The sequence below is a fragment of the Palaemon carinicauda genome, chromosome 21, assembly GCF_036898095.1.
Source record: "Palaemon carinicauda isolate YSFRI2023 chromosome 21, ASM3689809v2, whole genome shotgun sequence".
Lineage (NCBI taxonomy): Eukaryota > Metazoa > Arthropoda > Malacostraca > Decapoda > Palaemonidae > Palaemon > Palaemon carinicauda.
The window spans coordinates 32,973,830-33,001,646 of NC_090745.1; the positions used below are offsets into that span (position 1 = coordinate 32,973,830).

The 27,817-nt window shown below is 40.5% G+C and overlaps 1 protein-coding gene across 1 annotated transcript; it reads right to left on the reverse strand.

Annotated features, from left to right (window-relative positions):
* Nucleotides 1-1,731: 1,731 nt before the first annotated feature.
* Nucleotides 1,732-27,385, reverse strand: LOC137614822 (uncharacterized). The gene is made up of 6 exons (XM_068344486.1): nt 27,245-27,385; nt 19,159-19,337; nt 14,495-14,609; nt 12,742-13,329; nt 12,298-12,480; nt 1,732-2,846 (listed from the first exon to the last, which is right to left on the reverse strand). The coding sequence occupies exons 1-6, from the start codon at nt 27,383-27,385 to the stop codon at nt 2,352-2,354; spliced, it is 1,701 nt and encodes a 566-aa protein (XP_068200587.1). The 3' UTR covers nt 1,732-2,351.
* Between the last annotated feature and the right edge of the window lie 432 nt (nt 27,386-27,817).

Genomic DNA, 27,817 nt, shown 5'->3' on the forward strand with positions numbered 1-27,817 from the left:
TTTGATTTTCCGGTAAAGGATTCATTGGCTGCCGAAGGAGTAGAAGTCCTGCTGGGTAATGAGGTTGGTGGAGCGCCGTGTGCCTTGCCCCATTGTAAGAGAGAAACCATTGAAGTATAGTCCTACGACTGAACTCGAGAAGGACTACCAGTATATGTTTTCTAGTTGTGTGACGACTAGGAGTATGATGAAAAAAAGTGGCTGCAGAAGAAGACAGAGAAACCAAAGGAGCGATGAACCTGGGAGGATTTATATCTTTGGCCACAAAGAGTATAGACATACTCATTGCTGCTCTTCCTGAGAGTTGAATATTTCTTACTTCGTTGGTAGTAAATGTTTGTTATATTTTGTGTTTGTGAATGCTTCTGCTTAACAGCTGAATGGTATAGCAGGTAGGCATATTACATAGTGGAATTTGTTCATTCAAAGATGCAATCCTCCTGTTCCACCTGTTGTGTACCTTGTTGAAGGGCAGGACTGTACTCGGTTGCGCTACTGAAGAGATCGCACTGCCAATCAGGAACATGATGAACTTCTCTTGAATTCAAGGGTATCAACACAGCAGTTGCCTTCAGGAAGAACTTTTAAGTGTATCAGGTGCTGAGGGCAAGGGTCTGAAAACACCAGACTACCTTTGCTTCATTTCATATTTGGGAGTATATCCACAAAGAACTTGGACAACTTTTGCCTTACAAGGTCTGCTTTCAGTATATATTGAAAGGTAGAATGACTGGCTCTACTGTATCATTTCATGCTGGAACTGACATCTGATGATGGCAAGATTCGTAACCAAGTATCTATGAAGAAGTATTTCCTCCAAGGGGATGATGTTGAATGTATACCCAACCCCTTACCTTTACAATATTACTGGTATCTGATTCCCTGATAATACAAGGATTGGCTGCTTCTATGACCTAGTACTGGGTTCCATACCAGGTACTGGTGTAGCAAGCCCTAAAAGCTTCTACATTATCCCTATGATAGCTGTTTGGTGGTTGCTGGAGTCACCTTCCAGGAAGGATGACAAGTATCCTATTTCAAGGGATGAAAGGTTTTGTATTTGCATTGGAACAGATATAGCATTTAAAAGTAATTTACATTTGTCATATATACACAAAGCAGAGTCCTTCAAGTTACACTTCCCCCTCAAAAAAAACTGTCACCGGCCCAGGCACCAAGTTTATAGAGCCCAAATTCCTAAATCCAGTCACTAGTTTAAAGGTAAAAATGAGCTTTTGGACAGACAGGTGAGTGGGACTAGCCCTCCCATGCTACCTATCATTAACTATGTTGTTAACGACTCAGTGGCAGTTAGCTCCTATTGAAACGACTCATTTGTACAGAATAAAAACATAAATTAGTTTCAAGTATTTTATGTGATATCCAGGGACTTAGTATGTTTCCATGCGTGTCTCCAATTGCTTGCAAGAGTTCGGGCAATTGTGATCCCGCACCAACAGGATCAACCAATAGGATCAAGTAAATCTAAGAGATGAAAGAAAGGGGAGAATTGTTATTCCTTGAGCTTTTTGTTAGCGAGACGTGATTCCAGTAAATTAGAAGAAACATTCCTAGGGGGATTCATATCACATAGGATATATAGAAAGTCAGAGAAAAAGGATGGTAATGAGAAAATCGGTGTCATGGAATAAAGGAAAAAAAAAGGGCAAAATCATCATAAGAAATTTAATATTAATAAAAATAGTCAGGTGGTGAATTGAAACTCGAGTGTACGACCTGAAACATTGATTTTATTTCAGCAGACTTATTTTGTCTCATTCTCAAGTCATATTCCAACTAATAATTACAAAGGAAATTTGTCAACAATGCATAATTGTTTGTGCGCCCAAACAAATGATTATGAGAATCTGAATGTACTTGTACTATAAGATATAAACTTACAAATTATTAGGACCACTTAAAGGTGAAGATAACAGAGTTTATGTATAATAAATAGAAGCTAATTGCGGTTATTATTGGTACTAAGAAGATTGAGGAGCACCAGCTTGAAGAGAATGGCTATTCTAGTGTGAAGACACTTTTAACTACATTTCAACTTCTTCCATCTTGAACTCAGCTCTCTGAGCAGGGATAATTGTGGTAAGAAGGAAAAGAATAAAGATTTAGAGATATAATTGAACTTCTTCATTTGTACATTTAAAGAGCTTAAAAAACAATTCTTGAAATGACTGGTATCTCGTTAGATTCTTCAACCCAGAGACTACAAGTTATAAATTCCCTTAGGGTTAGGAAGACGAAATTCTGACTGATGATCTTATCATAGGCCTAATAATATCTTATATCAGTGAGACAAGAACGAGACAGATACCCAGGTTTCATCTTTGCGAAAGTTACAGAGACAGCAAGACGCCGCTGTCGACAATCCGGATATCTGTAATGTTTGGATACGACAAGATAGCATTTTTCAGGGCAACGAGTCCTTCCTCCACTATCCCAAAGCAATTGTCACCAAAAGCATTGGGACTATCTCTGGTGACAATATAGAACTTTGAATCACTTCCATCTGATAAGTATCCTCTCACTTCTCCCGCTTTATGTGGCGTACCTCTTTGGATCTCCCCTGGTCTCTCCTTATTCCCAGAAACTTTCCTTACTGGTGTTTCATATATGTTCACAAGAACATATTCACCAGCTTCACCCTTCAATACCACAGCTGAGAGCTGAGAGTTGATAAAAGTGTTCCCCACATATCCTGTACACACATGGAGGAAGTTGAGGGCCTGAATACCGTCGTTCTTCACCTTGATTACTATCCTTGCTAAAAAGGTCCCTTTAATGGCCAGATCCAGGAATGCCCTTGGGGAAGAATTCATCAGGGCCTCGTGCTGTCAGTGGGAAGACAAAGGATGTGTATTAGGTCATAATGGGAGAATGGATGCTCATTTGATTGAGTATTCATATTTTATCTATAGAGAGACAGACAGATACTATCTATCTATATACATGTGTATGTATATATATATATATATATATATATATATATATATATATATATATATATATATATATATATATATATAATATATATATATATATATATATATATATATATATATATATATATATATATATATATATATATATATATATATGTATATATATACACAGTATATACAAGTTAAACTGATACTATCTATCTATCTATCTATCTATCTATTTATACACACACATGCATATATATATATATATATATATATATATATATATATATATATATATATATATATATATATTTGGGCTCAAGCCATGTCGTCCTGATGGAAGTTCCTAAGTTAGCTTCAAAAGGATATATTATATACTACAGTGATATTCCCAGAGAATTACCCTTCGGGTCCCAGAATTCTAACTCCTGGAGCGAATATCCTTAAATTTTCTCAAGGATATCGCGTATATCAGAGGATGCATTCTTGACACGTCACATAGCAATCTCTACCCCAAACAGCGTTAAAGCTTCGAGGGGGGACGTGGCAAAAGAATAGAAGGGGGCCGTAACAAGGTTACCCCCGTTCCCGTACTACTATTGACAACCACCCTAGCGCCATTCCCAGGATGGTGGACATTCCTAATTTTGTAGCGATTTTGCTTAGTGGTGTTCCCTGTTGATCTAACTTTTCAATCGATTTTCAAGGATTTATTATGCATTCTCCGACTTCTTTCGCCTTCGGAAAGTTGAGTATTGGGTCTTTACAATGAATAGTTTTTTAGCTTCCTTTTCACAGTAAAATTTGAGTAATTTATTGTGTTTAGAGCTAGCCTGTACCGGAGGCGCTATGAGCGCTGTCGTTCGTTGGGCATGCTATTTAGTTAGCAGAACGACCTCCCGGTTTTTAAATAGCTTCATATATCATTAATTAAATATTTTATTATGTTAGCTATTTAGGCAATATATTCTTGTAAAGATATTTACATTGTGCATATTTTTCCTTTCAATGTCGATCGTATAGTTAGAGTCTCGGTGAGTGAGGTAACCGAGATCTCGTCTGGCCTAGGTTCCTAACCTGGGCGTGTTATTATACGTTAAGACACTCCCCGGTTACCCTTGTGATTTCAATTATGCAGAGATAGATATCTTTTAATTGGATGAACTTTACCCCTCCCAAAAAATGGAGTTTAAGGGTAATCCCTCTTCCCTCTGAGTGTAGCCTCAGGCTACAACCTTAGCGGGTCGGCCTCGAATTTTTAATTCAGGCATGACTTTACTACGGTTTTTTCTGCCCTTCCTTCGTAACCGCAGATGCAGGTTTTTGGGGTTTTGGCCAGAATCTCAGAGTTTTTAGTCTGTGGTCGGTAGCTACCTGGCAAGATGAATAGAATTCTTTTGCTACGTTAGGCTACCGACATAGGAGGCTAGACCTCCCTAGGCCACTCCTGAAGGGTCTGTACAATATGACCCTTCTTCCTGTGACCTAGCAGACTAGTCCTGTGTTAGTGGACCCTAGGCTGAGGAATAGATTCTTCTTATGCTTAGGGGACACTGGCACTCCAACCCAGTTTCCTTTCCTTTCGAGGTGGTGGCGAGGGTGCTACCAACCTCTTATTTGTATTATCTATCCCTAGGCTAAGGAATAGAATTCTTTAGCCGCCTGGGATAGTTCTAATACAGGAACGGAGTTGTTAGGTGGGGCAGGACAGGCTAAGGTCGGCTCCTGCTGTACCTTTCACAGGACACTCTTTCCCTTCCCTTCTAACCCTTTATGTTGGCGATCCCGGCAACCTTACTGTTGCCGGTGGGTTGCCGGGATCGACCAGACTCCCCCTCCTACAGTAGATAGCTGCCGGCCGGCAGTCTTAACATCTGTCGGCCGGCAGTAATGACAGCTGTGAGCTGCCGGCCATTTTGGTTGCCGGCCGGCAGTAAAGACTACTGCCGGCCGGCAGTAAAGACTACTGCCGGCCGGCAATCATGGCTACTGCCGGCCGGCAATCATGGCTACTGCCGGCAATCATGGCTACTGCCGGCCAGCAGTCATGGTGACTGCTGGCAGGCAACTAGGGCAGCTGCTGGCCATGTTGGCTGTAAGTGGGAAGTCCCTTCTGTTTATAAAGGTTCTTCAGTTCTTTCTTGAACTGCTAGCAACAGTGGCTACTGCCGGGGTGCTGCTGACCAGCCGGCACAGAATGGTGCCTGCTCAACCGGCAGCACGCCGACTGTACTAGTACTGCCAGCCGGCAGTACTGGCCAGCGGTGCCGGCCGGCAGTACTGGCCAGCGGTGCCGGCCGGCAGTACTGGCCAGCGGTGACGGCCGGCAGTACTGGCCAGCGGTGCCGGCCAGCAGTACTGGCCAGCGGTGCCGGCCGGCAGTACTGGCCAGCGGTGCCGGCCGGCAGTACTGGCCAGCGGTGCCGGCCGGCAAGATTTAGAGAGATCCTTGCCGGCGACAGTACTGTAGCTGGATGGAAGCTTGAATTTTATATTCTCCCCATCCATTTGGACCTTCTTTTTGGAGAAGGTAGTAATAGTAGACTTTTACATCCCTTTTTACTGTATATATATACAGTATTAGGTAGCCTGTTCTCCATGCTATCTCTCTTTCTTTTAGCTAGCAGGCTAGATGTGCTAGCATTAGCTAGCTATGCCGACGACATGCTGGCTGTACTACAGTATATGTTTATACAGGTAGTTAGTATTTCTACAGTATAGGATATACTGCAAATAGAAAGCTTCTGTATATTTTATGCTGGTAGTGCTTTTCCAATATATTTGAATTTCCTACTCAAATATTTGTGGAACCCAATCTCATATAGAAAGAATTTAATTCTTCAATATTCTGATTAGTAATCAGTCTTCAGGTTACCCTGCAATATTAAAATTTTTAAGGACTGGAGATTACACTCCTAACCCTTAAAGGGCAGAGCCCTTACCCTTGAGTCTCCATGATTAGGAAACTCTATGTTTTAATTTTGTAAGGGGGGTCACAGCAAATAAGTTGGGTGGGATATATACAAATATATGTCTTTCCATTCCATACTATATATAATTATACATTAGCCAGTATATTGCAACATAGTGCATACTGCAAATAGAAAACTACAATATTATTATACATTAACTATTTCTAGCATATCTTGGGTATCCTCATGTGAGCTTATGCTGCAGCCGCTCTTACATTCGTTAAGCAGACTGAGAAATCGGTCTTCCATACCCCACAGTATTTAGTATGAAAGGGACAGTGAAGTATACACTTCCCTATCCCTAGGGGTTAGAAAACCCCTTTTTCAGTTGGAATTCCCTCGAAAGGAAATTCCTATCACTTAATACTGAGGGGAGGTACCAGCATTTGCTTGCAAGGGATACACAAGTATGTATTTCCTACTATCCCTTTATAGCTTGATATCCTAAGCTTTTCTGTCAAGATATGACTTTTGATTTATTGATTATCAGTGAGTTAATCAATCGTATACTCATTTTGTTTTCCTTTCTTTACAGGAGGAATGCCAGATGTCATGTGTTGCGGTCTTCTGCAAAACAGAGTAAGTGTTTTTACGGACATAATGCATGCAGGTTTCAGGCCCCCTGCAATCTTATTTCCGGTCACCTGCAGTATTGGAACCCGCAGGCCTGCAAAGTATGTCGGGCCCTATTGTCCGAAGGTTTCTAGAATCCCAAGTCAGTGGAAACTAGGGATGCAGCTCGTTTCAAACTACGCAACTGGGTGAGAGGCTTTCAGAAAATATCTCCGGGACCTTACCTGCCTAATGACAAGATGCGTAGGTTACTATTTCCAACAGCGAGTAAGGAAATAGTGGTACCCCAGACACGAGGTTCGTTTCCCGATGGCCAGATAACCTTCGGGAAGGAGGTCAAAAAGCGCCCACAGGAAGAAGGGGAGAATGTCGGGTTGGAATTGCCTCCGTCCCAACAGGCTCATGAGCCAACGACATCGATATCTCCACCTTCTATCCCTCTTTTAGATGGAATGAACCAGTTATGGGCCCAAGTCAAGAATCTAGTAGAAAATTTGTGCAAACAGAACACAAAGCAGGAAGCAAAATGCAAGGTAGAGCTTGGCAGCTCCACTTGTCGCTCCTAAAGGGTCGTACAAAAGACTCGTAGATCAAGACCTTCTGACATGCTCCACAACCAATCCCTGGAGGTTTGCGGAGCTAATGCCGATTTTAAACGGCAAACTCTACATCTCGGAGAAGATGGGTGCTGTTCCTTTGGACAAAATCCAGTTCTGGCCAAGCTTTGACGCTTTCCCGAACTGTTTCATTAGACTGAAGGATGAACCAACATCAGAAAAAGGAACGGTTATCCTATCAAGCTGCATAGAAAAGGCGGGTTACTCGGTGTCGAAGATATCCACACCGGGTAACAAGCACTCTTCCTTCCTTGCTTCTGCTTCAATTTCATTCCCCTTTACGGAGAAGGCTTTCAAATATGTCACTGAGGCAATAGAGACAGGTAAACCATGTCCTACACTTAAAGAGTGCGAGCCTCTGTCACTAGCATTTCCCAGACAGGAGAAGAACTGGAAGGAGGCCCATTTCACCTTTTCAGTAGGAAGACTTGAGGCGGATATCGCCAGTCGACAATTTAAGGAAAATCTTCCAAAGTTATCTGAGTTTCTCTTACAGGGCGAACAAGAAACAAAGGAGAGACTTGCAGCCTCCTTATCTCTACAGAACTACATAGACTTCTGTTCGGTTCATCAAGATACCCCAGACATGCTTAAGGTTTTAGCCAAAATTCATATGGCTACTTTGATAAAAGACCTTTATGCCTTTATAAAGGCTAGAAGATCATGTAGGGAGTTTGTGTTAGCTAACGCAACAGCGAAACACGATACAAGAAAGCTAATATCTTCCAACATCTGGGGTAAAGACCTCTTTCCTGACGAGGTAGTCAAGGAAGCGATTAAGAACGCTTCTACGGAGAAAGTAGGACTTCTCCAAAAGTGGGGCATCCTTTCAAAAAGAGAATCTTCTAAGGTTGTGGGTCCCCAACCTAAAAGGAAGATGGAGAGGTCTGGACATCCATTTCGAGCGGTTCAACAACGATCCACAGTTGTAGTGACCGAGACATCACAGACAGATGGTCGAAAAAAGATTCCTACTGATCAGTCGAAGCATAGGAATGCTTCTAGTAGGAGGGAGATTCCTTTAGGATCGCTGGACCTTCGATCCTTGGGTCCATGGCCTAATCAAGATGGGACTAAGTTGAGAGGTGGAGATATCTCTACCACCATTTCCTCTACTCCTCCGATTATCCAAAACCCTCCTGGAGGAGTTTACCTGAGAGCTCTAGAGCACACAGGTGGTAAGGAAACTTTAGTCCACCGAATTCCAGGGAAGGCCGTTGTGTGTTTACGAGAAGGACTCAAGGAAATTCAGAGTCATTCAGGACTAATAGCCACTCAACAAGTTCAAATGAAACTAGTCCAGGAGGTTTATCCTCCTGAACATAAGGACCCCGCTGCAGAAAAGGGTGCCTATAGTCTTACCAGACCTGAAAGTCGTCTATCGGCAGCTTCCAGTCAATCACCCTTTCCCCTCCTATCTAAGATTCAGGTTACACAAAGTAACGCACTTCCTAGGGAAGATACTCGTCAGACTAGACAGAGTCCTAGCTGCCTTCATGAAATTGGCAGACACAGTCATGCAATATTTAAGCCTAAGAAAGGTTCAGGCAACATTGTTCCTGGACAAGAGGCTGGGGTAGGCAGCACCCAAGGTGGCTGGTCTATGAACATCCGAAAAAATGAGCCGGTCCCCGGAACATCGTGGATGAAAGATAAATTTCAGATTCCCAAAACGAGAACCGGGAGGAACCCTGTTCTCTCTCCAGTTCGCAATAAAGGTAGGCCCTGTGCTAAGAGCACGGCGGCAAGATGCGCTGGGAACCTGGAAAAAACAAGCATCAAACGCTCGAAGAGGCCTAAAAAGACCGATAGCGGTCCTTCCTTAATCGCTTCCCTAACAAAGGTCAAAGCCCGAAAATCCCAAGACCATGTTGGTCCAGTTATGAGTAGGGAAACTCTCTCCAAGCAGATCAGATTGTCTACAGCTGATCTGGGACTCCGAAGCGATAACGAGACACTGCAATCGACAATGCTGAAACGTCTCATACAGTTTAAGTGTAGTTAGCCATCCCTTACCTAAAGGGATGGCACCTGTCAGCAGTTCACATACAACCAATCCGCAATGTGATAGTGGATGCTCTACTTAGGCTCAGGCCAATAGAGTTAGAATGGTCCATGGACGCAGACCTATTCTCTCCTAGATGGGAACAAGTCCCCGAACTGCAATCCGACCTCTTCATTACGAGCGCTGTCAAGGAACTACCTTGATATGTAGCCCCATACGAGGATCCTCTAATTTAAATGATAAACATCTTGTCTCTGAAATGGAAGGGATAGACTTAGGATTTCCAGTTCATCCGGTCCAATTACCTGCTGAGAGTCCTCAACATCCTGAGATCCTTCCAGGCGGGACAACTCCAGAAGGTTCAGAGATAAGTTGCCTTCAATTTATTATAGAGAACCCAAACCCTTCATTGCATGATTTTCTTGCCCTAGCAGTTAAGAAAAGATTTGGGATCTCAATAGGCAATATAGAATTCTTAGAGGAATACAAGTCTAAGTCAACTAGAAGACAATATGAGTCATCATGGAAAAAGTGGGTTGCTTTCGTAAAAGCAAAAGGACCGAGAGAGATTTCAATGAACTTCTGCATGTCCTTCTTTATCCATCTTCATAACCAGGGTTTGGCGGCCGACACGATAACTACGTGCAAGTCAGCCTTGACTAGACCTCTTCTATATGCCTTTCAAGTAGACTTGGCGAACGAGATCTTTAATAAAATCCCGAAGGCATGTGCGAGGCTTAGGCCTGCTGCACCTCCAAAGCCCATCTCTTGGTCTTTGGACAAGGTCCTACATTATGCCTCATCCTTGAACAATGAAGACTGTTTGCTTAAAGATCTAACCCAAAAGGTTATTTTTCTGTTTGCTATAGCCTCAGGGGCTAGAGTTACTGAAATAGTGGCCCTCTCTAGGGATGAGGGCCACATTCAGTTCCCAGAAACAGGAGAACTGAATCTCTTCCCTGATCCATCCTTTCTCGCTAAGAATGAGCTACCCACCAAAAGGTGAGGTCCCTGGAGAATCTGCCCTCTGAAGGAAGATGTCTCTCTATGTCCTGTAGAGTGTCTAAAGGTCTATCTTCGTAGAACTTCAGACTTCAGGGGAGGACAGCTCTTTAAAGGAGAAACCTCTGGATCAAATTTATCCCTAAAACAACTGAGGGCGAAGCTCACCTACTTTATTAGTAGAGCGGATACCGACAGTACTCCCGCAGGTCATGATCCGAGAAAGATTGCTTCATCACTGAACTTCTTTCAGTATATGGACTTTGAGCGTCTTCGTTCATACACTGGATGGAAATCATCCAGTGTTTTACAAACACTATGCGAAACAGGTACATGAACTGAAACACTATGTAGTGGTGGCAGGTAGCGTATTAAAACCTGCCCCCTAATTACTGTTATAGACAGTCAATGGTTTGGTCTTCAAATGTACTCGCACATATACTGGGTGAGAATCATCCACAGTATTCTACAAACACTATGCTAATCAAGTCCATGATCTGAAGCAGTATGTGGTGACGTCGGGTAGAATACTTAACCCACCGTCTAATTCTTCGATGAACAGCTAATTGACTGGAACTGTCAATTAAAGGGAGAAGAGGTCATCCCTCTTAGGGTGTGACCTCCTTTGATCAAGTGTTACCATGGTGACACTAGCTCTGTTCAAAATCCCAGGTGTGGAATTATATAGATGGCACTAGTGCCGGTGTACGTAGTACACAGTGTCGATAAAAGTAACCAGTACAGGTATTTTGAAGAGAATTTGTCTTTAATTCTCTTCAATCTGAAAGTGGCACTCATCATTTCTTGCTTTCCAAGAAAGAAAGATAATCTCTGTATAGGTTACATGTATAGTTCCGTTATCATGCTACATTCGTTTAACTTACTAGTAAACGTCTATTAGAATATAATTGCGTCCCAACTCGCCCGACAATTGCATGTTTATAGTCCAGAGTATGTACTTTTATATATTTGTATGCTCACAAACAATGGAATTAAGAAACACTGTCAAGTATTTGGTAATTTTCACAAACTACTATACGGTTTGTTCATCTGGTGTATTCTTATGTTTGTCCATACAATGTATGCTTACCTTGAGACCCCCCTTTCTACCGTCTAGAATGACTCTGTAGGGGGCAGGAAACACTAACATCGGAGATGATTAGTGATAATGACGGATAACGGTAACGTCATTTGTCTCGATTGATCCAAATAATCATAGAAAGGTTGTCCCAAGGTTAAGGCACTGATGAAAATCCACAGATATATTAATGCTCTGGTATACTTCCATCAGGACGACATGGCTTGAGCCCAAAAAACAGATTTTGAGCGAAGCGAAAAATCTTTTTTTGGGTGAGATCGCCATGTCGTCCTGATGGACCCACCCTTCTTTCTTAAAAGAAAAGATCTTCACAATTCCCTCCCTGACATACTGTATCTGTAGCTCCACGCTCAATGCTACAAGGAATGTCAGCCATCCTGGGAATGGCGCTGGGGTGGTTGTCAATAGTAGTACGGGAACGGGGGTAACCTTGTTACGGCCCCCTTCTATTCTTTTGCCACGTCCCCCCTCGAATCGTTAACGCTGTTTGGGGTAGAGACTGCTATGTGATGTGTCAAGAATGTGTCCTCTGATATACGCAATATCCTTGAGAAAATTTAAGGATATTCGCTCCAGGAGTTAGAATTCTGGGACCCGAAGGGTAACTCTCTGGGAATATCACTGTAGTATATAATATATCCTTTTGAAGCTAACTTAGGAACTTCCATCAGGACGACATGGCGATCTCACCCAAAAATAGATTTTTCGCTTCGCTCAACATCCGTTATATATATATATATATATATATATATATATATATATATATATATATATATATATATATATATATATATATCAATAAAATATAAAATAAAATTGCCTTAACAATAATAAATGAATAATAGTTTTACTCCATTTCATTCAGGGAATATTATGAAATGTTTCTCTGGACCCTATAACAGACTACAGGTTTTGAATATCCTAACCCTAGATGAATAACAGTTCTGAATAACAAAAATAAGGAACAAACCAACAAGCAAATACACCAATCACGAAATTATTCAAAGTTAATGGTGAGTATGGCCAAAGGCTTCTGAAGGTTTAAGACAAAGGATTCTTACTTATTTTCTTATCGGAATCAACGTACATTTCTGGGAAAACCCTTTGGTAGGATTTTTCTTTCATAATAACTCCAACAAATTTGCTTTGTAGGCTTGACCCCGACCACAGCCACCATCTGCTTTCCTTCGATCACCTTTACAGCAAATCTTGCAAACTTGTGCATTTCTTCGGCAAAATGTCCTAACATCCTTTTAATCTTCAGAATTTTCTGTGGGGACAAATCCAAGGAAAGCTTATGAAAAATAGCATTAAAATCATTTAAGCTCTAATAATTATTGAATCTGAAAATGACCCAATGAAATACAGTATATCTCTATTTTTGTGTTTTGGTTTTTAAATCTTCGAGGAAATTTCATATATAAGATGAGAAGAAATTATTCCTATGATAATCCAATAAACGAGAGAGAGAGAGAGAGAGAGAGAGAGAGAGAGAGAGAGAGAGAGAGAGAGAGAGAGAGAGAGAGCTCACATTTGTAATGTCATCTCTTTCTCTTTGGTTCTTCTGAAGGATTTCTTTAATTTCCTTGACCTTTTCCTCAGCATCATAGAAAAGTTCCGTTGAAGCGAAGTCAGTCACTGCTTCAAGTTGATCTCCAGATTCATCGATCTTTCCCAGAATCAGCTCAATGGAGAGTTCAGTAGCTCTCAACATTTTTTTAAATCTTCCAATTTCCTTCTTGGTGTCCAGGAGTCCATCCTTCGTCTCGCTGAGGCTTTCGCTGGCAGTAAAAACGCCTTTCATCTCATTAAGGACTTTAAGCTTCCCCAAGACACGAGTTTTTGTTTCCTGGACTGATTCCTTGATAAATTTCTTCTTGGGTTTAACACTTAAGGTTGAAAATTGCTTTGCAACAACAAGAAGACTTCTGTTAATCACCAGGTCTCCAGCTGAATTAGCTCCGAATTCCTCTCTGCAGGTAGGACATGTTTGCTTTTGGGTTGCGATGATTCCATCAATGCAAGGGCCACAAAACGTGTGGGAACAAGTGAGAATCCTTGGGCAATTATCATCAGAAAAGACATTAAAGCAGATGTCACACTCAAGGGCATTGGACACCTGAAAAGAATACAAAAATTATTGACCTTTCTTGATACGAAGCACTTGGAGGTCAGACAAGGTCAGACCTATATAATGTAGACTTCAAAGTACAAAATATAAACACAAGAGTCAGTGGAGTGAAAGATGACTGCAAAGAATATAGCTGAATGATTTTGTATCCTGAACACACTAACCCAACCTGATCTGACCTTAAAGCTGTGTATTAAGTGAACATTAGATTCCCGGTAATCATATTGCAAAGCATTTTCTGGAAACCCCTATTTTGCATAGACTACATGCCAACAAGTATTTTGGTATCAATAGCAACTTCATAAAGATGAATGACTTAATGGAATCATAGATTGCTACTTTTAAAAATTGGTATCTTGGGCATACGGAATAACGGAAATGTTAAGAAAAAGGTCATTTGTTTGACTGTCGTTGTCCCAGTGTTCTTATCAAATCGTTTATTCTTCATTTTAGTGATTAAAGCTTATGTGGTCCTTATATGTCCCTGTCTAGAATACTAACTTACCATTGTACCTCTATCCCTTTCCATCCCCCAAACTACCTTTACTTTCAAATTACCTAGCACAGCCACAATTTTATTTTCTCCAAACCCAGCCAGACACTGAAGCAAATTATTCCTAATAGATTCTCTTTCCCTCTCATTCTTTTAAGTTCATTTCTAAACCTAGTACACCCACTGTCACAAATTCTTTCTTTCCCCCTTCCCCCGTAACAAACACAATTGCCCATACAATCCTCACGAAGGACCAACGCGTTAGTGATCTCTCCTTTGTTCTCCTCAGACTCTTTTTGACACTTCCAAGTGCCGCACCTTTCCCCTCTCTACCCCATTTCTTGTTTGTCTAGCAAGACCCAAAATATCCAGCTTCCCATCTAAATTAATCCATCAAATATATTCATTCCACATTCTGTTGCTGCTCCACCACATTGAAAGCTTAGCCTCATATTATATGTTTCATTATGTCTTTATTTTGAAGTTATGTTATCGTCAAACTGCTAATCTGTCTTTCCTCTATTAACTACCATACACCTCAGTCAGTATTATTTGGTAACACTATAATAGATGATTTAGAGCAGCAACTGTGTTTGTTTACAGGACCATCCTACATGGCAGCGGCTTTTTGTTGATTTTATAATCAAATCGACGACAAACAAACTTCTCAGGACTCAAGGGAAGCATAGTTCTTTGGGAATATAAAGTTGAATTATGCTTATCATCGTAAGTTATATCGTCCATTTTTAACTGTTCATTCAGCCTTGATACCATGCTGAAGAAATATTGCCAATGTTTTAATAAAAACCAAATATTTCCAAATCACTGATACATGTAAGTATTTCAAGAAAATTTCCCATGCTTATAGTTAATTCCTTCAAGATCTAAATACATTTCTACAAGATAGATAATTCAAGATCTGACTTTTGCAGCAGGTTAAGCAATTGAAAATAAAACAATCAATGGATTTTTCATAAACGTATGTAAAATTTTTTAAACTGATATGTTATGGTTTGAATAAAAGAGCTAAAATGAGAAATAAGGAAGGGGAGAAAGATGGTGAAGGGATGGGAATTGTTGCTATTATTTAAAGTAATGGGAGGTGAATGCAAGAAAGTAATAGATTTCCTCCCAACCTTGACCTCTGAAGACAAGAAGAAACCAACTCGGATTATAGAAGAATTACGAATACACTTTTATCTCAATTCGACATACCTGACCAGAGGTTTGTTTTCATCTCTGCTAATTAGAAAAGTAGTGAACATGTTGACGAACAAGAACTTCAGGCAACCATCCAATTCAAGTGAGTTTCGGGACCTCAGGACTTCTCTTATTAGAGACAGAATAGTCATTGACACTTCAAATGAAGCCGGAAGAGAACACCTACTGCATGAACAACACTTTTGGGATTTATAAAGAGTAGTTCAAGCTGCTGAAAAGTCTTGAATGCACAAGCAGGAGATCACAGGAAAATAAGACCCTAATTCAAAACACAAGGATACTAGTAGTAAGAAACCAGTCAGTAGGAATGATAAGACACAAGAGCCTTTGAAACAGAAACAACCTGGGAGAAGTAGTCACACATCAAGCAGTTCACAAAACTGGGAGGATTCACACTATAAGAAAGACTGTACCACCAAAGATGTAAAATACTGAACTTGCCATAAAATATCACAAATTATCAAGTACTGTGAAATAAGTTTTGTTCACGCAGGACGAATTTTTGCTTATTTCACGTAAGATATTTTGCATGAATTTAAGTCCACGCCATTATAAAAGTAACATCCAAAAATGACCATATTATTTTGCCTCCCACTTATGCTTAAACTGAATAATTAATTTTACTGGCACTCACTCATAATAACGTTTTTATTTACTAATTTTGAATTATTCCTTTTGATATATTTACATGTACTAATAAATACTAGTATGCACGTTTGTGACAAATCCTTTCAGCATGTGTATGACATTATTATTAGTCCTGTTTTTTTTATTTGAATTTCAGCATGAGTTCAACCACTTTATTATAACAGGGTACATGTCAGTTTCTTACTACAAAACAGACCACTTTAATTAACACATATACATAACAGCATCATGATTATGCAAACGTTCTTTTTAACGATTTGATTGGGGGGATAATACTATGGCTGAAATTGAAAATCCACAAATTTATGACTGTGCTAACATAGAATTTTCGAAGTTTGAGCGAACTATCATGCCAGCAAAATTAAATGATACTCCAGTAATTTGTATTTTTCATAACTAAGGAAACTTGAGACCTTTAATAGAAGTATGATGTCAGCAAAGCTGAAATGGCCATTAGGCTTTTATCAATGTAAATATTCTTGGTTACCAGGTGGAGGGGAAACCCTGCTCGCCTGACAGGTAGAGCAACCTCCTCAGGTTTGTATAGTTAGGAAAAATAAAAATCACTTAGGAAAGAGGAAGTTTCTATAACAAATACAGGCTTGGTTAACTGACCTGGGGAATGTCAACGACCTTTGGTCCTAAGGAATGAAAGTCATGACTCCTGGTAACCCCCTAACTTCCTGTGCATAAGGATGCAACAGGCATCAGGGTGGGCCAATACCATAAATGGTAAGTCGATGAAGAATCTATATCCTACAAGTACGTGATATGTTGTCCAGTGTATAGGCATTACATAGTTAATGAATGTGTACACAACAAGTCGATAGTCCACTTTGCTCCGAGGATGGAGAAAATACTTCAAATACCAAATTGTAAAGATAAGTTACACAGGTGCATAACTTACCTGCTCTTTGCATCTGGTTCAGTTCAGCAACATAACAGCACTACTGCTGCATCCCAAGAGAGGGGAAGAAAGGAAAAATTTTTTACTTTTCATTCTAGACTTACATCGCAACTGCTATCAAGAAGAGATGCTACTCTTCCTGAAAGGGAGCTAGGCTGGCTACACCACCAGTTGAGCGGCTACTACCTGTCCTACAGAAGGCCTAATAGTATTCCAGGAGATTGGTTTCTTCACCTTCCCAGGCCTTAGGGATAGTCCCTGATGCTTCGATATGAAGCATTGTCCTTTTGAGTTAGCATCACAATGCCCTCACAGAACAAAGAAGTAGATCACCTCGATCACCAGCCAATTCTTTAAGGGAGGAGATAAAGAAGGTCTCGAACATGGAACCTGCATCGCTGAGTTCTTTGCTTTTGCAACAGACTATGGAACAAATGAAAAGGAGACCACCTTCCTTCTATGCTGTGTAACTCGGTCACCCTCTTCGCTGAGGCCATGGCAAGCAGAAATAGAGTCTTCAGAGTAAGATCACAATATAACGCCTCCTTAAGGGGCTCTTTTAAGAGATCTCAGGGCCTTCTTGATGTTCTATTCTGGAGGTCTAAGTTTCTTAGGAAGACAAGACTGTTGAAAGCTTCTCATAAGCATGGAAGGTCCCCCAACATGGAAATGCCAAAAGCCCTTTAGTCTGAGATCCGGGCTCAGAGATGAGCAATAGCCCTTTATCGCAGCAACTAAGAGCTACTTCTCTCAGCAAACAAAAACAAGGAAATCAGTAATTAGTTACAGAGAGACTCCGCCCAGAGAAATATCCTGTTTATAACACCAATCACAGATGGGCCACTTCTCCTGGTAGAGTGCTGTGGTAGAGGATCTGTGCAAATATCCAGACATCTCCCTCGCACTGCCTTGCAAAAAGCCTTTCGGTCAGATGAGATGCCATGCGTGAAGTGACTAGGACGCCACAGATTTGTGGAATCTCTGAAGGTGAGGCTGACAGAGGTGGTTGGGCCACCGGGGAAGTTCTCTCAGTACCTCTCTAAGCAGCATCAGCAGATAGGTGGAGCATTCGACTTGTGGCCACTTATGAGCCACCAGAGTTATCCTGGCATTTAAAGTCTCTAACATTCTGTTGATGACCCAATGACTCAGGCAGAAAGGTGGAAAAGTATAAACTTCCACTTTGCTCTAGGGAGGTTGGAATGCTATCCTCCTTCGCTGTTGCCTGGACTGGAACTGGAGTTCAAACACCACCTTAGATCCTCCCTAACTGCCACATTCATCCGAAACAAGAAATGAGGAGGATCAGTGACAGCTGACCAGTGATCCTTCAGACACCACTCTAGTAGTCTCTGGTGGAGGAACCCATAGGGGAACAAGTTTCTGAAACAACAAAAGATGTCGTAGAAGACACTTGCTACTGACGTATCAATGAATTACTGATCTGAAAGAGAGGGTAGTGCATTCTCCCTTAGTCTGTTTATAAGATCGTCTATCAGAAACACTTTCGCTGCTGACGTGTCTATCAATATTCCCAGTTACTCCGATCGTCTCTTCTTCTTCTTAGGATATAGATAGAACTTCTTCCAAATGACAATGATCCCCACAAAGACTAGCAGTCTGTCTCATTCCTGGAACAACCGTCTTCTTGAAGACAACAAGATTAGTCAAGACCCCTTAGAAGATAAATTCTGTTTGAATGGAACAAAACAGGGACTAGCATGAACACTCGAGTGAGCACCTGTGGAGCTGTGGATGGTCCAAAGTACAGGACATAGAACTGATGCATCACTTTGCCAAGCAATAAGCGGAAGAAATTCCTGTTGGATCAATGGATGGGTATCTGAAAATACGAGTCATATAGCTCAATAGAAAGTAAGAAGTTCCCTCTTCTGATGGCTGTACGAACTGAGTTTGCTGTCTGCATCTTGTAGAACCAACTAGTTATCCAGAGAGAGGTTGATAACCAGTCCCCAACTTCCTGTCGACTTCTCCACTAGGAACATTCGACTGTAGAAGACAATTAACTCATATCAAACAACTTCTAAAGAGTTTTGTCTAACATCTCCAAAACCTCCGCCACAATTGATTAATTGATTGATTGATTTGAGGTTTTCTGGCATCCTGACGTCAAAGATAATTGACGCCAATATCATTTATAATAAATAAAGAATAAAAGAATTAAAATCATAAAAGCAAAGATGTTATTTCAAAAATTAAATAGCTTTCAGAAGATTTGCTACTGAAGTAAAGCTAAAAATACCACTAGCATGGTATCATGTCCAAGAATCTTGGCAAGGATGAACCTGTCATCTTCACCTCGAACAGATATCTATCTCTTTCACAACTATAAGTGGGCCATTTGGTCAACAAATGTCTCGGTGTCAAGAGTACTAAACAGTTGTCGCAATATGGCTGGTATTGGCCAGTAAGCAGATATTCATGTGTCAACCGAGTGTGACCAATGCAGAGACGACAAAGAGTAGTCTCCCACTTTTGGGGCATCGTGTTTAACTTCCAGGGGGATATAACCTTCGTTATTTCTCACATCTTATTTTCAACTAAACTATCCCAATGCTGTTGCAAATTATTAGAAATCAAATTCTTAATGTTGGGTGAAAATTCATCACAAAGAATGGGATACCTTCTTAGTTGCAATTCAGATGCAGCATTCTTTACTAGTAAATATGACTTCTCATTTCCAGACACACCTACGTGTGATGGAACCTAGCAAAATTGAACTGTTATACCTCTAAATCCAATAATAAAAAGCCATTCTAAAATCTTTAAAACTGAAAAAGTTACTTGAATTAAAAACTTCTAGAGCTTGAAGGACACTTCTTGCATCACTAAACGCTATTTTTTCAACAGCTGTTAGTATGCCGTATAGTTCGGCCATACATATGGAAGCTGTTAAAGGAAGTGTACCTCTACAATAAAAATCATTACTATATACTCCAAATGCAACACAAGCATCGGATTTGGAGCCATCAGTATATATAAAAGTTGATTCCTTATGTTCTACAACATATTCCATAAAGAGACCTGGCTTCTAAGTCAGACATATTCTTTTTAACTCCAATAAAATATTTACAAAAAGATACCTCTGGTAATTTGCATGGAGGCGTTGATGATACCTTAAATTGAAGCACCTTAGTTCTAACTATATTAAGACTGTCGTCAATTGTTTGACCCATAAACCATAATGTTGAGGGGATTTTCGGTGAAACTCAAAGTATGTTGATTGCCTTACAAGGCTTGCAGTCTGACAGACTAAAGAATTATGAAGTATTTGCAACCTAAACCAATACCGAATAATAGAAGATTTCCAGTAAATGTCTAACGGTAATTTTCCAGCATCAACAAGGAGGCTTGGAATAGGCGAAGTTCTAAATGCTCCTGTTGCCAATCTGATACCAGTATGGTGTATAGAATCTAAAATCTTAAATCAGCTTGGGGTGGCTGAGGAGTATATTTCAAATCCATAACTAATTTTTCAAAAAATAAAGGCCCCCCATAATGTATGGGACATTACATTTAAAAGCTTCAAAGCATCAAGAAATTTTACTTTTAATGATTTTAAGTGAGGAGCCCATGTCAACCTACAATCAAATATTAAGCCTAAAAAGCTAGCTCCACTTGCACATGGGATCCATTGACCTTTGATGTACATATCAGGGTCTGGATGTACTCACGGAATAAGACAGAAATGGACAACAGTAGTTTTACTTGTCGAAAACTTAAACCCATTCATATCACACCACTGAAAAATTTTGTCAATAGCGAGTTGTAGTTTTCTTTCAACCATTGCCATTCCAGCTTCAGCAAATGATATGGAGAGATCATCTACAAACAGTGTTGGGAGAATATCTTGGGGAACGACAGAGGATATCTCATTGATGGCTATTGCAAATATGGTTACACTTAGCACACTACCCTGGGGAACTCCTCCTTCCTGACATTTTCTCTCTGATAGAGTTTCCCCCACTTTCACGTGAAAAAATCTATGTGAAATAAATGACTGAACGAACAATGGTAGCTCTCCTCCTAATCCCAAATTATGAATGATTTCAAGTATACCATATCTCCATGCAGTATCCTATGCCTTTTCAAGGTAAAAAAAAAAAACTGTTACATGATGCTGTTTGGAAGCAGAGGCTTCACAAATAAAGGACTCAAGCCGTATCAACAAATCAGTCGTTGAGTGCATTTTTCTAAATCCATACTGGATAGGTAATAAAATACCCTTCTTTTCCAGGTACCAGAGTCTTGCATTGACCATCTTCTCCATAATCTTACATGAGCAAGATGTCATTGCAATTGATCGATAGTTTGCTGCTAAAAACTTATCCTTACCGGGTTTTAAAGAGGCTAAAATAATGGCTAGTTCCCAAACACTTGGAAAACTACGATCATGCAATACTCTGCTAATAATGCTAAAAATAAATAACTTGGTATTGACAGGTACATGTTTAATCATTTCATATGGAATACCATCCGGTCCAGGGGCTGTATCATTACAAGTAGCAAGTGTGGAATCAAATTATCTTTCAGTAAAAGGAGAATTGTATGACTCTTCCCTTCCTGTTGCAAAATTTAAAATTTTCTTTTCTTCAATGCTCCTATACTGGTTACCAGGAGCTGCTTCATACTTACATGATACATTTGAGAAATGATCAGCCAGGGCACTGCTAACCTCAACTGTTCCAATCATTCACCTTTTAACATTGGAGGTGGGTTTGGGGTGAATTTGCCAGCTATCTTTTTTACTTTCCTCCACACAGAAGATGGTGGTGTTCTACTGTTAATGGAGGAAACAAAAACACACAAGCAAGACTGGCACCTAGCTTCTTTCATGGCACGACGGAACTGTACTCTACATTTCTTGTATATGATGAAATTCTTCTAAGTACGGCGTCTGCGCAATTGAGTGAAAAGACCTTCTTGAGGCTCTGTGCAGGACAGTTAGTTCTGAAGACCACTAGGGAACTGGTCGTCATTTTAATAACCATGTTTTGGGAAATGAACTGACTCCTGCTGTATGAAGAGTTCCATTCAGTAAGTCTATGGCATCATCAACACTTTCAAACTGTACTGCATCCCCTTCAATTTCGCTTAGCTCACGAAATCTATCCCAGTCCGCGTGTCAAGATTCCATTGTGGTGATCTCTGTAAAGGTGGACCGTTGTTAGTGTTTATAATGATTGGTGCATGATCACTGTAGTCCATTTCTTTTAGCGAGTCATATTTGCACCGACTCGCAGCGGTGCCCTTTTAGCTCGGAAAAGTTTCCTGATCGCTGATTGGTTGGACAAGATAATTCTAACCAATCAGCGACCAGGAAACTTTTCCGAGCTAAAAGGGCACTGTTGCGAGTCGGTGCAAATCTGCCTCGCTAAAAGAAATGGACTATAGTATGCCAATCATCTAATGTTTTCCAATCAAAATCGAGAAGGCAGTTACATCTTGCAATTGATAGGTCAATGTATAACAAGGTACCTGTCTGAACATGAAAGTGTGTGGGCTCTCCTGTATTAAGGAGTTCTATATCTTCATTCTCAATAATTAATGATATAATATTACCCTTTGCATTGGCAAAACATCGCCCCATAAAGGATGTCTACTATTAAAATTTCCTAGTAAGAGAAAAGATTGTAAGAGTTGTCGAATCACCTCCAATAAATTATCATACGAGATGTTATCATTTCGAGGCAAGTAAAGAGAGCAGATTGTGTATTTTCTCCCTGTATCTATCTGTACAACCACTGCCTGCCGAAGGGTACAGATAGACAAAGATATTTGCAAAACATCTCGGTGAACATATATAAGACTTCTCTTATGGCTCCCTGCTCGTTGATCATATGGTGTCCTATAGCTAACATACCCACGAGGACAAGGAGTATTAGCATCGAGCTTGCTCTCCTGTAGACATATAATTATAAGGGCATGCTCATGTAAGAGGAGCTTAAGTTCTCCATATTTGGCCCTTAAACCCTGACAATTCCATTGCGGAATGGAGAAAACAAAACTATGGTATATTTTTTGGAAGACACCTTTTATGAAGTCTTCCCATTGGCAATCTTTGATCTAACACTAATTTCCGGTGGTACCTCTAGAGAGGATTTTGATACATTGGGATTTGTTTGTCTTTTTCTTTGTGTCCTTTTGATCTAATAGTTGCGGTGGATGGTGGACCTAAACTTGAATTTCTGATTATTTAAGTTTTCTTCCAGTTGATCAAAAACATCAGCAGACAAGATATCATATATATTTGAAGTCATGACTTTGATGTTTCTTGTGAAAGGGGGCGAGAGAGATGGAGATCTCTCTCTCTCTCTCTTTTTTTATTAAAAGGTTGTGAGCAACCAGGTTTTTGCACCTTCCCCACTATAGGTCCACCGAGTAAATTGATTTTAAGTGGAACCTCCATCAGATCAGGCAATGGGAGTAGATAGCTTTTGAATATCTTTCAGATCTTTGGGTATGTTTTGATTTTTCTACACTTACTGGATATAAATTTTCAATGGGACTTTCATTTTTTTTTAACTACTTTCATATGTTTCTTTAGGTTGGAAGTAAGCATAATATTTTCATCAGTGCGCTTTGGCAAGTTTTTCTTTAAAACCAGTGAAAAGGGTTGCCCTAGCCTTTTCTATTTTTTAAGAGTTCTTTTACGAGACTCTTTAAAAGTAACTCTTTCCATGGTCCTAATGGTTTGAATTTCTTTTTCAAAAATAAACTTAACACAGCTTTTAGATGTAGCTGGGTGTGCTTCCCATAATGTATACAACTTGGATTTTCTGTACATGGTCCATGACTAATTTTTCCTCAGTTGGCACAAACAGCTGGCTTATTATTTATTTTTTCCTTGCACTTCTGGCTTGAATGGCCACATATTTGGCAGTGATAACATCGCAATGGTGAAAGGATGTATGGTTTCACCTTCAAAGATAGCCAGCTAGCTTTAACAACATTTGATAGTCTACATTGATCAAATGTTACAATCAAAGTAGCAAGAGGAATGCGTTGTTCTCCAACTCTCTTTCTCATTCCAACTACTTTTACTACTCCTTGACTTTTCATTTCATCCTCAATTTCTTTTTCCTCTAAGTCTAGCAATTCTGGAGCATATATTACACCCCTATTCCGTTTGAAAATGGGGTGCAAAACGCATTTGACACTATTGACCATCCAATGTTGAAAGTGCTTTTAATCTTTCGCTTTATATTGGGGAGAGTCTCTAGATCAAAAACCTTCCATTTTCCTGGGGAAGAATTTTTGGCTTCCCTCCACATAGTATATTCACTATTGCCCTATTAGCTTTAAAAACATTCTCATGCTCATGTCTTCCATTTTCTAATTCCAAAATACAAAAAATAAATTTATAATTCACTACTTCATAGTGACCAGCTAATACTTCTGCTTTTCTATATTTTTCTGTCCTGTCATCATTTCTTACTCTCTCTTCTACTCTTAATGTTTTCTTATAATCGTTCTTTACATGACATAAATAAGGTTCTAACGTTACCATATTGGAACCTGAGTTGGAGTAGTTTGTACTGAGGTCCAAGTTTGTATTTTTCAGGTCGTCACCAGAGGGTTGGTTTCCAAAGAAGGAGCGAGCCGGTTATCCACCTCTTATCAGAGGATGTCAGTCCTCCTATCCCATGTGGTTTAACATAATAAGAGGTTTCAGCGGGGACCAGTCCTCTATTAGAGAGGGGCTGCCTCTCTTTAGGTGGGCGTGCACTGGTCAATGTGTGTAGTTACCCCTCCCACCGACGGCTCCAATGCATGGCATCCCCTATTATCCTCAAATATGGGATGGCTTAAAACTGAATCACTGGAGCCCGACTCTTAACAGACTAAGTCCGCACCCAATGGGGTCTGCTAGAGGGTGATGGCGTCTAAATTTGAAGAATATGCAAAAACAGGTCAATGTTCTAATAATGGTCTTCAACAGAATTCATATGAAGCAAGAAGAGAAAACTGAAATAAAAGAGAAGGCTTATATAGAGGTCCAGTCTTAGTCTGGTGTCTCAGAACTGGGCTTAGTGGTATGGTTGAACCTGCCAGGGGGAATAATCCCCCCACCACCATTGCCCAGCTCATCATTGAGACTCTGAAACCCCTCCACTGCTGCAAAGTGCAGAGCTATCGGAGGGGGCCTCCGCCACAAGCACCAGAGATTTCGGCGATCCTGGAGAAAACATGAAATGTCATCGAGACTCAAGAAAGTTGAGGGAGAGAGCTGAAGAAAGGTTGCCCAATTGCTTGACAGGCAACCCCAACTCGTGATAACTGGAGGAGGGGATTGCCATACTCAGCATCCCGCTCCTCTTTACTTTTCATACTTCATTGCTTGGCTTGGCCAGAAAGACACTGAAAGGGTGAAGGATTCTTCAAATCGTTCTTTGAAGAAGAAGGGGCTGGAGCGGTCTTGAACAATCACGTGGTCGTTTGCTTCTTTAGTTCCGGTCTTGGGGCAGAAGTAGTAGTCCTGGGCACAGCAGTCTTGACATACCTCATCCCATAAAAGCCTCAGCACATTGTATGAGGGGATCCTGACTCTCCTTCCTCCATCACACTTCTATTGCCTTAATGTCCTGTTGCAGGAACAAGATTGACTCATCCAAAACTGACAAATACCACAACAAAAGGGTGACCTTTCATCCCACACAGCCAGAAAAATAGCATCTCTCCACTTGAGAATCATGTTCACCCATTGGTTGGCCAACTGGATCGCTAAAAAAAGGTGACTGCTTTAGCTCCCAGAGAGAATAAGGCATGTAAATGTTTTTATCAGATTGTATAAGGGAAGGTGGAACATAATAAAAAAGGAGACCGCCTCTAACCAATGGTCAAGAGGCTTGCCATTGCAACAACAATTGTCAAAGGAGTGGGTGAATCATCTTCCGGGGTATGAATCTACAATGCATGGAGAGGACAGGAGGAAGAACCTTGTTTAATAGAATTGACCACAGCAAGTTCCTAGGTCCTGCAATCTGAATGTCTACCTTGTTCAAGGCACCTGAGTGAGCCTGGACCAAGGTAGTTCCAAATTGGGGTGAAAAGCCTGTGGATTCCCATAGCACATGTCAATCGAGGTACAACCTTCTTCCGTAGGTTTAAAAGACGGTTCTCCAATTTCGTCTAATTCTCTACTGAGCACGAACACCTATATAAAGGTGAAATCCATCTCTGAGTTGTCTGTCTCAGCATGCAGAGGACCCTGATCAGGATTAATAGAATCTGAGAGGTGCCGAGAAATCCTCCTCCCAGAGGAAAGATTTGCACGCGAGGAAGGAATCTCCACTGGATTAGCATAGGACCGATCAGGGCCTATATCCAAACCGAGCTAGTAATCCTTACCACAAAGAGCAGGCACTGAAGCGTAACTTGTCTCTTTCACTGAGTCACTCTCCGAGGATATTTGAGGACAATGTTCAGCTTCATCCAACAGTGATCTTAAGCAATCTGTTGAATACCATTTCCGACACTTAATCTCTTTGGAAGGAGGATGATGCTCAGACCTATGTATATGTGTTCGGACTGGGAGTCAGTACTAGACTAGCAATGTCTAAACCTAGTGAGACACTGAGAAGTTGATAATTTCTTTCAGGTAGATGTCTTTCATCAACTAGTTGTATGACCCTTGTTGAAACTTTCTGCACGAACCTGATGTTGGCAGAAGAGTCCCCCCCCAAAAGAATAAATTATTGTTAGATCTCACTCTCTCTCTCTCTCTCTCTCTCTCTCTCTCTCTCTCTCTCTCTCTCTCTCTCTCTCTCTCTCTCTCTTTCATAGATATATATATATATATATATATATATATATATATATATATATATATATATATATATATACAGTGGTACCTCTACATACGAATTTAATCCGTTCCAGAACCAACTTCGGATGTAGAAAATGTTCGGATGTAGAAACAAATTTTCCCATAAGAATACATTGAAATAGGATTAATTCGCGGTTGAGCCCAAAAACCTATGATAACTTCTTAATAAACTACTACACATAATTTTCCCATGAGAATAATGAACACTAAATTAGATAATAGACATGTAAATAAGAAGAATAGACATGTAAATAAGAAGAATTAGCAAAAAAATGATAAATAAGAAACGGGTTTTTAGCGTCACTTTACCTTAGAAACTCCAGCGCAGGTGTTGTTAGTCTTGCTACGCAGAGAGGAGACGGACGGGCGGCGAGGAGGTAGAGAGGTTAACTACGATAAACGTACACTACCGTAACTTATTCTAACTTACACTAAGTGAACTTTAACATAACTTGGCTTATTTTTTTTAATTTTTATATTTTATATTTTTTTTTTACATTTTCTTTTTTTCTTTTTGATGATTACGTAATTTTAATCACTATCACTCTCTACATTTAAAATTGACTGAATTTCTTTTGCTTCACTCTTTTCCGTTTTCTTTGTTTCACTTTCTTCCGCTTCACTCTGCCGTTTTCTTCGATTCACTTACATCCTCTTCATTGCGAGTTTGCTTCGCAGTTTTTTTAAAGAAAGCATCGATAGATAATTGCTTGATACGGCTTTTCAGAATGTTTCGAAAGTGAGTTAGGCAAACATCATCGAATTGAGAAACTACACGACAAACCTGCAATTTCTTTGGATGGTATTTGTCGATGAAGTCGACCACGTCTTGATATTTTCCTGACACCTTTTTTATTTGCACTGACCCTAACACATGTTCTACCTCCTCGCTCCCTTCCTCGTCATCACTCATGTTCTCCGACATAGCAAAGTGAGCTCATCCGTGGTAAGTTTGTCGTGATGTTCGGCGACGAGTTCCGTAACGTCATCTGCGTTGACCTCCAGACCCATGGACTTGCCAAGGGAGACGATTTCCTCTACAGCTTCCGCTGCACCGACCACGGGATCAGGTTCGGGGTCAAAACCCTCGAAATCTCGGGGAGAAACTGCATCAGGCCACAGCTTCTTCCAGGCAGAATTGAGGGTCCGTCGAGTTAATCCCACCCAAGCCTGATCTCTGATCTTCAAGCAGTGCACGATGTTGAAATGGCCCCTCCAAAATTCACGCAAAGTTAAGTTGGTGCTTTACGTGACATTAAAGCACTGCTTAAATAAGTGCTTGGTGTACAGCTTCTTAAAATTAGAGATGACTTGCTGGTCCATGGGCTGGAGGATAGAGGTGGTATTCGGTGGAAGA